The following is a 13,559-nucleotide window of genomic DNA, read 5'->3' as shown; positions in this document are numbered from 1 at the left end:
CTGAATACTAGTGATTTATGCTTGTGCATCCACTCATGAAGTTGTTTTGTCCTTACTTGACATTCTGACTCATATGCTACTGGTCTCCTATCCCATGACATCTTCCCTGACTTCCCAGAAACTTCTTTCTCAGTTCTACTGCCTTGCTCTTTGGAGAACTTCTTTGTCATGCACAAACTGCAGTACTTCTGATGATACTCAGTCTGTGACATTTTACTCTTGCTTGAGTTTTCCATAACCTCCAAAGTGGAATCTAATTGTGGATTCTGGCTGTTCTCCAGATGATGCTCTCTCAGTTTATGGCCTGAGGGACACTATCAGCATTGGGAACTTCTGAAGTTCATAGCAGAACTTCCAGTGTGAATTATGTATCTGCGATGGGTTTTAGAAAGATGTCTTCTCTCTTTTTACACTTGTGTTCTGTTGACACGAATCTACTAAAACCTGTATATTGTTTAAACTTCAGGTAAAATTATTAGTATCATAGAAATAGCAATACTAGCAGTGGATTTATGAATAAAACTGGAATCTTGGTTTCAGAAACTCTCTAAGCCAAACAAATAAACCCTGTTAGAATGATGCAACAAGCTTGAAGTTTATTTACAAACTACAAATGACAACATGTGTTGTTTGCCACCTCAGATGACACTACCTGTCACATCAGCTCAGGGACAAAAATCCTAAGGTATGTTCATAGATCTGATGAAAATAAGGATGCTTCCCTCATTAGAAAAATCATAAATGAGACAGAGAAGTCACTTAAAAGTCAAATCACAGCTACATGACTTCTACAGATGAGACTCTGCATTTGGCTGCCTCTGCATGAAGCAATTAGAAAACCCTGTAATGTTTCAATCATTTTTAGCATCTTCCTTTGGCTATAACTGCCTTATACAGACTCTTCACTAAAATAAACATTCTTTCAGATTACAAAAAGAGTAAAAAATAGCTAAATGGCTTTGGAAGAAAAAGGAAGAAATTAATCTCACAAAAACTGTGCAACAAAGGGGACGACTAAGCTCTTTTTTTAAGAGAGAGGACTATCACCACAGAGAGCAATGAGAAAGAAGGAGAACAAAGGAATGTTACTTCCTGGAGTTCAAATCTAACTTTCCTCCTCTAGCCATGGGGAAGTGATAAATGGAAGAAAATGTGGAACGGCTGGAAAGGATAGAAGTATCAGGAGATGCAACAAAGCAAAACACTCCCCAAGATGAATAGATTTCCCTTTGATCTAACAAAGATTTGAAATCTGACAGTTTTAAACAGAACAGAAAACCAGGATATGCAACAGACATCCATAATGGATAGGAGCAAGATGAAAGGTCTGAGATGAATTGTGATTGGTAGGAAGTGCTCCAGGTTTTTTTTTTCTGATCTTGTACAACTCTCTCACAATTAAGTAATTACTTACCTTCCTATCCCATTAAAATTGCATAATGAAAGCTGAGCTGCTTTTGAAAAAATTAGCAGTAAGTAAAGATTGCTATTTTATTATTGATAGTTATTTTGGTATGAATGCCAATATAAAGTGGAATATGTCGCTGCTGAGAGAACATCAACAGCAATAACTTGTCTTAGTGAAAAAGTTCATGGTCTAACCAGTAGTTAATAAATTGTATATACAAACTTAACTATATGTATAGTTGCTGTATTACCAGCTTGTCTTTTAAAAGCCCCTGATTAAATATTGTTCCCTTGGTGTCTGTACATCCTGACCTCTACAACAGGCAGCAATGGGCACAAATCACCCTTGTGTTCATTCAAGTAACAAAAACAAGATTGTACTATTATCAACAACAACCACAATCATATATAAAAAAGAATAACTAAAAGCTGTTAGTCCCTCTACAAGGCAAGAAAACAATCATAGGACCCTTCCTAGGGTATTTTCCTAAAGGTCTACATTTTAATTTGTCTACTGCAGCCCCTGTTAATCGATAAATTTTGCATTTGCATCACCTGCTATTTCCAGGCAAGCATGTCTCAGCAGTCACCTCCCTGCAACAAACTGCCTCCCCAGACCTGGTTGCTTCCTTTCATGCCTCCTCTATCTCCAGAGCCATTGACAGCTCCAGTGTTCTTTTACTCACATTTCTGTTCCCACACGTGGAGAAGGTGATGCAACAAGCTTGACGTTTATTTACAAACTGCAAGTGACAATATGTGTTCATTTAGCTGGATGCACCCAGCAGAAAGGGGCCTTCCAAAACCAACCTTCTGGAATAACAAACCAAACTGCACCTGCTGGGTTCCCTGGAGCAAAGCAGATACAGATTGTTACTGTGACTGAAGCAATTACCAGTGCTATAGCTGGCAGAACACCCCCAAATTGCCATGAAAAGGGCAGGGAAGCAAAAGTTGACTATATTTTAAGTCAATTATCCTTCACAAAGAAGAAAAAAACCTGAAAACTTCTGGAACCTTGATATAAAAGAAAACTGTGATAATCAGCACAGTTCACCTGGCCTGTTACTAGTTCAAGTGAACACTGACACTATAAGCAAAGCAAAAAAGCAAAAGGCCAAAGCAGAGTGCCATGACCAGAAGCTATATTGCTGTTCCATTTCTCCGTTTCCAAACTTAACAACTAATTTCATAATTTCTGCATTTTAGTAGAAGCTCAATTTTATCTGAAAACTCATCAGATAACCCCCCCTTAGAGCTAAGGGGGATTTAATGAACACTGGCAGAGCCCCAGCATTCCTTCCCCGAGCTAGAAGAGAACTTTTCACAGCTGCAATGTAAAGCATTCAGACACAAGGTTGGGAGTCTTCCCCTTCTCCTCTTCCCAGAGCCTGACACTCCAGGTTTAAGCTTGACTTAGAAATGCTGATGTACAATGACAGTCGTTCACAGTGAAATTCCTGTAAAGCCCAGTGTTTTGTCTCCTACAATTGCCATTTGCAGATTCCTTGGAAAGACTGAGAGCAGAGCAAATTCATATGGTATTTCCCCTAATACTCTCCCAGACATCTGACTATTTTCAGCTCAGGGAACTTTCAGCTCCTGTGGTAGTTTGCTTCGTGTCCCAGTGGATCTTTCATTCATATACTTTCCCAGTCTTTGAATTCTTGTGAACTCCTTGTATCACAGCATCCTTTGGCAAAGTGGCTTTGGCTAGTCACCTCCCTGAAGAACCTCCTTCTTTTGTTTGATTTCCTGCCCCTCTAGTATTTCACTTTATTTTCATTTTACAGTTCCTAGTTTTTCTGTAGGAAGAGAAGACAGGTAATCCCTTTCCACGTTTCAACACTACTGTTCTGGTGGCTCTCTAGCAATTCCTTTAAGCTATTTCTTTTCTAGGGTGAAGGGTTCTAGACTTCACACTAATTCCTTACGTAGATGTTGGTTTGTGCCTTCTTCTGCACTTCTATGAACCTTCTCTAGATCTCTCCCTTTTCTGGGACAAGGGGACCAGCACTGCACAGTACAAGAAGTGCAGCGAACTGCAATTTTATACGGTGATCCTGTTATCTTTTACTTTGCTGTCAGTTCTTTTCCTAATCATTACCAATATTTTATTTTCCTCTTTTAACTGCTGCTGAGCACCAACTCGATGTTTTCAGAGCACTATCTATCCATCTGTCAAAAGGTCTTCCCCAAGTAGCAGAGATCACTGCAGAGACCATTATTGCAAATGTGAAATTAGGAGTGTTTTTTTTTGTCCCATGTATCACTTCACATTTACCTACACTGAGTTTCACCTGCCATTTCATTGTCAAGTTTCATAAAGACTTTCTGAGATTCTTGACAATTGGCCATTGCCTTTAGTATTTTGAATAACTTCACATCATCAATAAACTTTGTAGCTCAATGTTCAAGATTTTTTTAAGGGCACCCATGAACATGGTGAAGAAGTGAGGATCCAGCACAGACCCCTGCAAAACTCCAATGGTAACCTGGGTCCATTATGAGGATCCATGCCAGGATTTTCTCATTTGTGCCACAGCTGGGATGTTCACCAAGCAAGAGAAGCTACTTTACCACCTTTTTTTTTATTTGTTCCCAGAATGCTTTTTTAAAAAAAAACAGAGAATAAACACTGGCCATCATAGCATTTTATTCTGTTGTTAAAGGTGACAGGACAGAGGAAATCCCTTGTGGTGATGTTAAGGTTTCCAATTTATCAATGACAAAATGAGAAATACCACAAACCCCAAAAGCAATTTCCTTAAAAAGGAAAGCAAACAGGGTAGATATATCACAAGAATCAGCTGATATCCAGGCAGATGGGAACATCACCACCACAAAATCTTTGCCATCCATCCTCCCATGTGAATTACACAAGGTATGATGGGGCTCATGCATCAGGTTCAGTGGAACTTGTGGGTACAGTTACTGAAAAGAGAAAGCATAATGGCATCTGGCTGGTTATTATTCAGGTTGTTCCAGCACAGATTTGTCATCTGCTTTAAAAGTACTTAATGTGTGCTTGACAAGATGCAGAATGCAACAGAAACAAATCAGCAACTTTCTAGTCTGCAAAATTTTATTAAGCAACAGCTGGACAACTCTTACAACTCCAAATCATCAAGGAAAAATAGGGCAATCAGTCCATCTCTCAATCATGTAGACAGTAAAGAATCTGGACAAACTACATTTTTATAGCGAAACCAACAATACTTTCTAGGCACCTCCTGCAAAATCTATTACACAAGATACATAAAAGGAGAGGCAGATCAGGGTAGTTTTTAGGTACAATGGAAACAAAGTATACCATGGTAAATTCGGGAGAAAAAAAAAAAAGGAGATTCAAAAAAATAGAATTAAAAAGCAGTTTAGGTAAGTGAAGTTCACACATGGTGTACCAAATTTTCCAAAGCCTCAAGAAAAACATGCTGGGCTTGCTCACTTAAGAATGCATGCACCTGCATGACTCTATGCTCATTAAATTTAAAAAAAAGAAAAAAAAAAAGAAAAAAGGAAAAAAAAAGAAAAAAAATCCCAAATTACTTTCAAATTTATAGTACCAAAATAATGCATTTATAAACAAATGCAACTCCCCTTCTTTTTCAGGAAACACTACAGTGCCTTTTCAACCCAATGCATCCCCATGCTATTCCACAACACCATATATTTTATCTACAATAAACAACGAGATCTTGAACAGACATACCCTTCCCCAAACACACAACACACAAACAGAAAAAGAAGCAGTGAATGCAGAAATAGTGAAATGGAAGTGAAAAGCAACCAAAGGCAAAACAAGTATCAAGCAAACTAGAAACAAAGGGAAAGTTAGAAAAGTTCTGAACAAATAGCTTCAAACAACATAGGTAGGAATTACTGGCTGAGCATTATTCCTGTGAAATACTTGCAACTCAGGTGTGTACACTGTTCCAAAATGTTTCTCTTTTATTATTACTTTAATCTTTATCTGTATCTTAAGCCATCTACTTGGCCAGTCAGATAAAATTCCAAAAATAGACAACCTTTGTCAAGATTTAGAATTGCTGAATCAGACCATATTTTAAAATTGTAAACCAGAGGGCAAGGATTAAGAACAGACAGGCAGGCTTTGACATCACACCATCTAACTTTTTCATTGAACACTCTGGATAGGTAAGTGTTTGGTGTTTTCATTTATTTAATTTTGTCTCACAAAATCATGTTGTGATCCTGCAGTCAGCTCTGTGTCAGCAAACCAGTGCACTTGCATGGTGCTCCCAATCAATCAATTTGCCTTAAAAGACAAATTTCTCTTACAGATTCATTTGCAAAATCAAAAGTTGAAGGGTAAAGCTTTTTGTTTTCTTAGCAAGAACTGCTTCACTGAATCACATTTCATTCTTTTGTTTCATTAATTGCTTTTGCCTTAAAAATTTTCAAGATGCAGCAACAATCAAACCGCCCAAAGAAACTCCTGATACAACTTCGGCGACATCAGGCAAGAGGGAAAGCAGTCTTTTCATCTTAAAACATCTCTGTGGGACTTTTTAAGAAGAAAATTAAATAAATACAAAGACAAAATGAATCGCATAGACCATTGTTCACAAGTCGTAATTAATTTTATTCCTTTGAGAATGGTGCATGTAAATTCCAATCCTGTAAAGAGGACCTGTGGTATCTCTCTGCAGACTACTCCTGAGGGCAGCAGAACTCTAAATTGGTATTTGCTAATGAAGGTTTGTGCCTTGAAGGAGAAGGGACATGAATACAAACAAAATTTGTCTACTAGGATTTCCCCATTTTTGTAAGCAGTATAGCTGACTTGCTCTCTTACACTGGGAAAACCATTATGCCAATCCCTAAATAACATAAACAGCTTGCCCTCCTGTCCTGTGATGAAATCCTAGGAAGGGGAATAACCAAGTCAAAAATCTGAATGACTACTCTGTGGCCAGGATTTTACTTCTAGCATTCTTCAAGGGGGGTTATATGGAGCTGTCAACATGTCTGTTGTCTAATGCTCTATAATTTCCTTGAGTAGATGTATGGGTCATACAAGTCATCTTTACCTTATAATCACACAATAATGGGGAAGTACATTTTGGTTTGGGTTCTGCTCTCTTGGTGTAACCATGTAGTGAGGTTGGAAGTTGGCCCTCTGTCAGCATGCCACACAAGGGTCTCATCTCTTACCAGTCTCTGATTTACTGGTCTGGAGTAATTTGGGCCCTGCAGACATGTGCAATTTCCAAACTGTTGCTCTGGGAAACACATTCTTAAAAGTTAACAAAAATTTACTGTGTCTTCTCTTCCCTTTCACTTCATCAAATCAGTTTTTGCACTTGCTGCTCTTTTTATATGAGGATGTAAAATGTTTCTGAGAGGTAAGAGGGCACCAAGGTAATACAGGATCACACACATCAGGCTGCAAAAAGCAAATGCACAGAAATTGTCTGAGGCAACAATCAGGCAAGCTCCAAAATCTGTTTGTAATTTCTGAGAGGACACTAAAAAGACACATCAAGGAAAGGCTGGACCTATGGAAAGTTTAGGCTGAAGGCTTCAGCAAAGTTAGATATCCTTGCCTGACACCTGTAGACCTTCACGCATCTTCATAAAAACACTGTTTTACTTGTGGCTGCATCACAGAAAACTTCTGTCACTGAAATGAACCTGTGTGCAGATTTACTGATATTCAGGGAGCCCATGGCACATGTTACTGCGATCTCTGGAACTGAGTGCAAAATTGCTAATGTGATAATTCCTTTTTTCTTCCTCTGTCACCCCCCACCTTTTCATAGTTTCTCAGGATGTTGCAGAAACATGTATTCTTACTGATATATACTTAGCTTGTTTCAAGCTAAAATTTGCCACTCTTTATATGCCAGACTTTGAGTATCAATTTTTAGACTCTGTTAGGAGATCTATTTCGAGGATATCACCATTATTTTTTCAAAAGAATCAGGTTTTTGGTTTCATCCCTTTGCAACACCAGCAGAGCAGATTCTCACTTCAGATGGACACCATGGCTGCTGCCTGGCATCAGGGCTTTCTCTGCCCAATGCTGTTGCAGCCAAACTGCATGGCAACCTCACACTGCTCTTGGAGTAGACCTAGAAGGATGAGTGGAGGAACACCTGCTCCAACAGGTCTCCTATGGAGTGTCTTGAAGAGGCAAAGCTGCTGCAGGCAACGTCAGGGCACAGCTCCATCAGCTCTGTGCAGCACCTGCCAGAAGCATTGTGGCTGTGCTGGAGCCAGCTGAACCCAGCTGAAGAAGGAGCATTGTAAGGCTGAGCAGAGGAAAATGCTTCTACTGCTACACCATTCCTTGTGCCTTATCTTATTCCAAGCTAGTTTGCCTGTATCTCCACCTGGCACTGAACTATGCCATCGCCAAACCCTACTAACTACACAATGATCTCCTTACAAATAGCCCATGGTGTTATAGCCTCTCTTATCACATAACCCACCTTATCTTGTACTTCAAGAAAAAGCAAACCATGCCTTGTATTTTTAAGCCACTCCCAACCAAAGTATAGTTACAAAGAAAGGAGGAAAACAGAAGACAGATTTCTGCAGGTCCCAAAGACTAGTCACCTAGACTCTTTGTAGTCTACACAGTTCTCCTCCATAACAAACGCATTGCATTTAGCTGCCAAAAAATATTTTTGCCTGCATTATGAATTTTTTGCATATTATCCAGCAAAACCAGGTCTTCCTAGAAACATTTTTAATTTCTTGCTGCAAAATATACCTGCTAGCAAACAATTGCTTACAAAGATGCTCTTTAAATATAAATAAGTGTGTATAACTCACTGATACATAGTAATAAAATAATCCCTAAATCACTCATTACATTACACAAGAAAAATAATTTGTCTTTTGGACATTAACAGGAAATCTGCATTAAATTATCTTTAAAAAACCACTCAAAACTCCCTAAAGAAAAATCAAACCCAAACTAAAACAAAACAAAAAACCAACCCAAGAGAAACAAACAAACTCCCTAGACTGTTAAAATTATTGCACAACTGAAAAAAAAGCTTTGGAAAAAACATCCTTTACTAGTGGAAATTACTGCATTTATAACAGAACTAGATATTTCTGAACACTTTGCTACATTCTTCCTAGAAGAACTCAAGTTATCTACAGAAAAACTGAGTTTCACTAATGAAATAGAAAATGTAACACCTATCTTTTGGCTGAATGCAATAGCAATCTTCAGGATTTAAGTGACTAATTGGAGGCGTTCTTAAATTTGTTTCCTATATTGTATCTCAATGGAAATAAACCAACTTTCACTTGTTCTTTGTATAATTTAGGATCCAGTTGTACACTCAGACTTTTACATATTTCCCACTCCTTTCATTAAAATTCTATATATTTGAGAGCATTTTCTCTCTCTAATACAGGGTATTCTCTACACATTAAAATCAGTTAAAGAGACTTGGCTAAGTTATTTTCAAAAAGATAAAAGATTATCTTATCTTATAGAATTTTCTGACAAGTAAACAGAAAGGATGTTGGAAATAGCATTTATTTTCCCAAATTTTTATAATTATTCCTTGTTCTTTGCTGGGGCAGAAACCAGAGCTCTTTCTATGCCAAGGCTCTTTGTGAGTGCCATCAGAAGGATGCAATCATGACCTGGACCAATGAAACCAAATTACTAACTCTGCTACTTGTTTTTATCGGGTTTCAGATCTTGGTTCTCCATTAGAATAAAACTGCTAATAACTGGAAAATTTTGGCAATGAACGAAGTGAAGAGGAATAATGTTCTCTGGAAGGTTAAAGAAACTGTATGCTGTAGTTCTTCTACTTAATGAGATTTTCTTCAGAAAAGAATATTCGCTTTGTTTCCATGTAATAAGAATTTTGGCTAATGATGTTCTTCCAGCTGAGTATTTCCGACACATGACTAAGTGGCCCTTCCCTCAGCAAGCAAACAAGCCAGCCCTGGTATGTTTCTTGTCTTAGAGTGTTCAGTGTGCGCCTGTGAAACACTAATTAGGGTACAGCTGGCTAGCACAGACCTTAGGGCAGGTGAGGATTCTCATCAGCCAACTTCCCTCTTTGTGTACTGGGATCAATGGACTAAGAATTCAACCTACTGTTTTTACAGTATATAACTCAATATAGACAAGGGGCTTAATAGTGTTTCCTCAATAAAAAACAAGTTAAACATTTCCATTGATTTTCAAGGGACCAGAACCAAATCTATTTCGGTTCCTTTGTTCCATACACGTTATACATACAGGCACTCAAACTGCTGAATAAATCATGCACGTGAAAAAGAACACAAACGGGCCCAGACAATTAATGGAAACAAAACTAATTAATTAAAGAAAACAACAATCTGATAGATGCCAAGGGTCATGTTGAGCCTGACCAATCTCACACAAAAGCAGAAGCTGCTAAGCTTTGGGATAATACAGGCATGGTACCATCTACTGCCCTGCTCCTTCCTTCCTACTTCTCTTTCCTCTCTCCAATGAAACCATCTTACAGGTGTTTTTTCCTGGACCTACCCTGTGGGGCATTACCCAATCTAACTCATCCCCTCCCTTGGCAACTCTCTGAAACTCCTCTGACTGGCATTGCTCCTCTGTGTTGTACAGCTCTGGAAGCCTCAGCAGAGCAGAATTTAGAAGCTCACTGTGTATTGGTAATTTCTACTACAGCAGGGTCTTATGTGAAATGTTCCTCTAGAATAAATCAAATGCAACACACATCTGCTCTACTACTAGGACTCAAGAAAAAGAGAAAATCACACATATTCATCTTAAATTATACCAAGTTTTTCAAGTAAAGAAGTTAAAATGTGGACGAAAGACAAAGCAGCCACCGACATCTCAACCAGCAAATCTTTCCCAGTGGGCCTTGAAAAAAATCTGCTGTGATGTTTTGTAATCTAATGTCCAAATAATTATATGAATACTTTGGGAGTTTGTGTAACACTGGTCAAACTACTTCCATATCAAAACATATTCTGTAGCAAAATGCTGACCAGGAAGAAAGAGAAAAAGTAAATAAACATGTGCACAACACGTGGACAAAAAAGAAACTCTTCTGTGCAAGCAACCTTCTGAAATGCTCAACAGGTCTGCATGTGCACCAGAGAGATCTGCACAGTCATACTGCTGTTATTAAGCTTTCCTCTGTAACACTCCATGTTGACATTGGCTTCCTGCTCTTAGCTGGACCAAGTAGCAAGGTGACAAAAGACGATTCTGTCCAGTTTTTCCTTTCTTTTTCAACTCATTTGTTCTCCAGCCAGCCATGATGTTGTTTTCTGTAATGAATTTCCTTCCCTGATGAAATTTCTTCTTGTAATGACCTGCTACACTTCTGTCTCCTTCCTAACTCAAGCACTGTTGTAGCATTTGATTGATACTGATTGCTAAGAGGACTGAATACACTGGGTCTTCTCATTTGCTGGAAAGACTGTTTACACAGTGTAAACACACTGAAACGAGGAACAAGCACAGGCACAGCCTCAGAGATAGATCTGATCACACTGTACCTCTCCCAGCTACAGGCCAAATCAGAGAATACTGCTGACCAATGTGAAGAAAAAAGCAATGCTCATGATTATTTCCTCTCCAGTTTTCTCTCACCTACTGAAAGATGTTTATGCCAGTAACAAAAGAAGCAATGCTTGTAACTATTTGCTCCTCTGTCTTCTGTCACCTACTGAAAGATGTTTATCCTCAATAACAGCACACAAAACAAGCAGACATCAACTTCTTTGATACAGTGGGTTTTTAAACTCTGGTTCTAGCCAGGACAGAGTTAATTTTTGCAGTAGCCAGGAGAGGACATGGCTAGAACTCAGAGGTTATTCTATACCACCTCCCATCATGTTCTGGGGCCGTGGGAAGGGGTCCCATCTGGCTGGCATAGTGTGGCAGCACAGTCAGGTATTGGCAGAGCTTTCCCCGTGGTGAGCACTCACGTGTGAATCCTTCGCCTCTCTGCACTCTGTTATTAACACTGCTGCTGTTACTGTTTGTTTTCTTATTTCTTATTTACTGCTGTTTGCAGTAAATCATTCTTATCTCTACCTGTGATCTTTACCTTTTGTGCCTCCAATTCTCCTCTTCATCCCACCACAGGGAAGGGAAAAGGGGACAGGGGAGTGAGCGAGTGGTGCATGGTTTGGAGTGTTTTTGTGGAAACACTAAGTTGGGGAATACCATTCGTAAACCATGACAACCCATCAGCAACAATTTTTTCTCTTCTCTTTCTCATCACTGTTTGTAAATTAAATGTTTACCTATATAAGCCTCCCTGGAACCTGTGGTGCTCATTTATTAGCAGATATCAGAGAAGAAACATATCTTCAAGTATTACAGCTTCTTTTTTTTTTCTACTTTTTTGTTGCTATCACTGACGTTTTAGTAATAGAGTAGTAGTAGTAGTAGTACAAACTGGACCAGAAAAAAGTCATGTTCCCTGTTTTAAAAAGAAGAGCATGAGATAAGGCAGTCTATCAAAAAGAGCAGTCTGTTTTAATCCCCCCATGAGCTTACACCAGCTACTGTAGCACACACAGCAGAACCACCACAACAAGCCAAAAGCCACACTTCTCCACGTAACACTGAATGGTTCTCAACCCTTCGCTCTTTCTGAGACCCAGCACAACGCTTGAAAAGAAAAAGAAACCGGAAAACAAACAAGCTAACAAACAAACAAACAGAAAACAGCCCCCCACCCTCCACCCCGAGACTGATTAGAGTTAATGCCCTTCTGGTGGGCACCAAGAGACTTTTCCAGTTTTACTGCCTTCTTAACTCCCAGGCATCTCTGCACACCTAAAGCAGGCTGCCCTGACATTTTCCGGTTTGGACTTTATGAGAAGGTTATTATTTTCCTCTCTCCAGTCTCTGCTTGTTCATTTGAGGCGTTGAGTCACATTAGCCAGAGCAACAGCAAAGGCTTGCACTGCAGAAAATGGATACTGAAAGTCCAAAATGTAAGCATTGCCATCAATTCTTCCAAACTGCATCACCTGGGAAGCAGGGGAAGAGAAAAAGGAAGGAAAAAAGAGAACAAGGTCAAAAAAAAAAATGAACCACAGAAAAGGAAACAGAGAAGAGGGAAATGTTTTGGTCCTTTGTATGAACACCTTGCCTTCTCAGTTAATATGATTTGAGCTATCATACGATGCCAAAGAACAGTGAGAGCACTCTACTTTCAGTCTGTATTGAGTGTTTGACTGCAATACTTGACTCCACAGAGTAAACTGATAAAACATGCTGCGTTTTTTCTACAGTGCATACAGCATTGGTTTAAGTAGCTTGTCACCAATTATTTCAGCAGCTGTGGGTACACCAGCATCATGCTTCCTGCAGGAAAACATCAGTCTCTCCCTTGGAAATATCCTGTCAGCAGCCCATCAGGAAAACAGATTTGATTTTCAAAGAAAGGAGCTTTCAGGGAAGGCGAATAACCAATTTCCTCACTCTAGCACTTCATAGTTGATAAGGTGTTCATTCTTTGCAGTTCTGTTTTCCTCTGCATAAACTTCAGTAGCACATAATTACAGCAAGAATGAATTAGCAAAAGGGCAGTGAGAGCTGTTTGAAATGTAAAAGCAAAACTAGTCAGGTTGCTCATTGCTCTTCCACATCTGAAGTCTGGCCTATTATTATTGTTTTTTCATTTGCTTCGTCAGAAATCCAGATTTTATTTGCTCTACAGTGAAGATCCTTGAGCCAGAACGGGGACTGACTGTGCAAGTCAAGTCAGGCTTTGTTCCACCCCTACCACCAAAACGTGTGGTTGGGTGTTTTTGCACAGCTGCCCATGGGCACATATCCACAGCCATTTACTTGAAGAAGAAAGGGGTACAAATGACTCTGATCGTTGCCTTTCAGCTGTTGTTATACACAAGCAAAACCAAAAGACTACCACTGGTCATGCATGTTGGATACTTAAGACATCTAACTCCCAACTTAAATCACAGGAAGTTGAGAGCCTTGATATCTTTAGTGAACTAAAAGTGACTTACAGCTGGACAAGGAAATAAATATGAATTTCTTGAGTCTCAGTCCAGCATCCTGCTAATTAGCACCACTTACAAGCCTGGGTTTGGTGTAGTAGTAGTAACATACCATTCTGGCCAAAATTAAATGTTTTGAGTTTTTGAACTACCCATTG

At 39.1% G+C, this 13,559-nt stretch overlaps 1 protein-coding gene across 6 annotated transcripts in view; it reads right to left on the bottom strand.

The window, feature by feature from the left end:
- Positions 1 to 4,046: 4,046 nt before the first annotated feature.
- Positions 4,047 to 13,559, bottom strand: part of TULP4 (TUB like protein 4) — a 172,169-nt gene continuing 162,656 nt past the window's right edge. For all 6 annotated transcript variants that reach the window (XM_048298827.1, XM_048298825.1, XM_048298828.1 and 3 more), the window contains one exon: positions 4,047 to 12,408. In XM_048298827.1, coding sequence (XP_048154784.1) covers positions 12,292 to 12,408 — 117 coding nt within the window. In that variant the 3' untranslated portion in view covers positions 4,047 to 12,291. The remainder of the gene's footprint in view (positions 12,409 to 13,559) is intronic.

Source organism: Corvus hawaiiensis, chromosome 3, assembly GCF_020740725.1.
Source record: "Corvus hawaiiensis isolate bCorHaw1 chromosome 3, bCorHaw1.pri.cur, whole genome shotgun sequence".
Classification (NCBI taxonomy): domain Eukaryota; kingdom Metazoa; phylum Chordata; class Aves; order Passeriformes; family Corvidae; genus Corvus; species Corvus hawaiiensis.
Note: the sequence above shows the minus strand (reverse complement) of the source record. Positions and strands in the feature narration are given on the sequence as shown.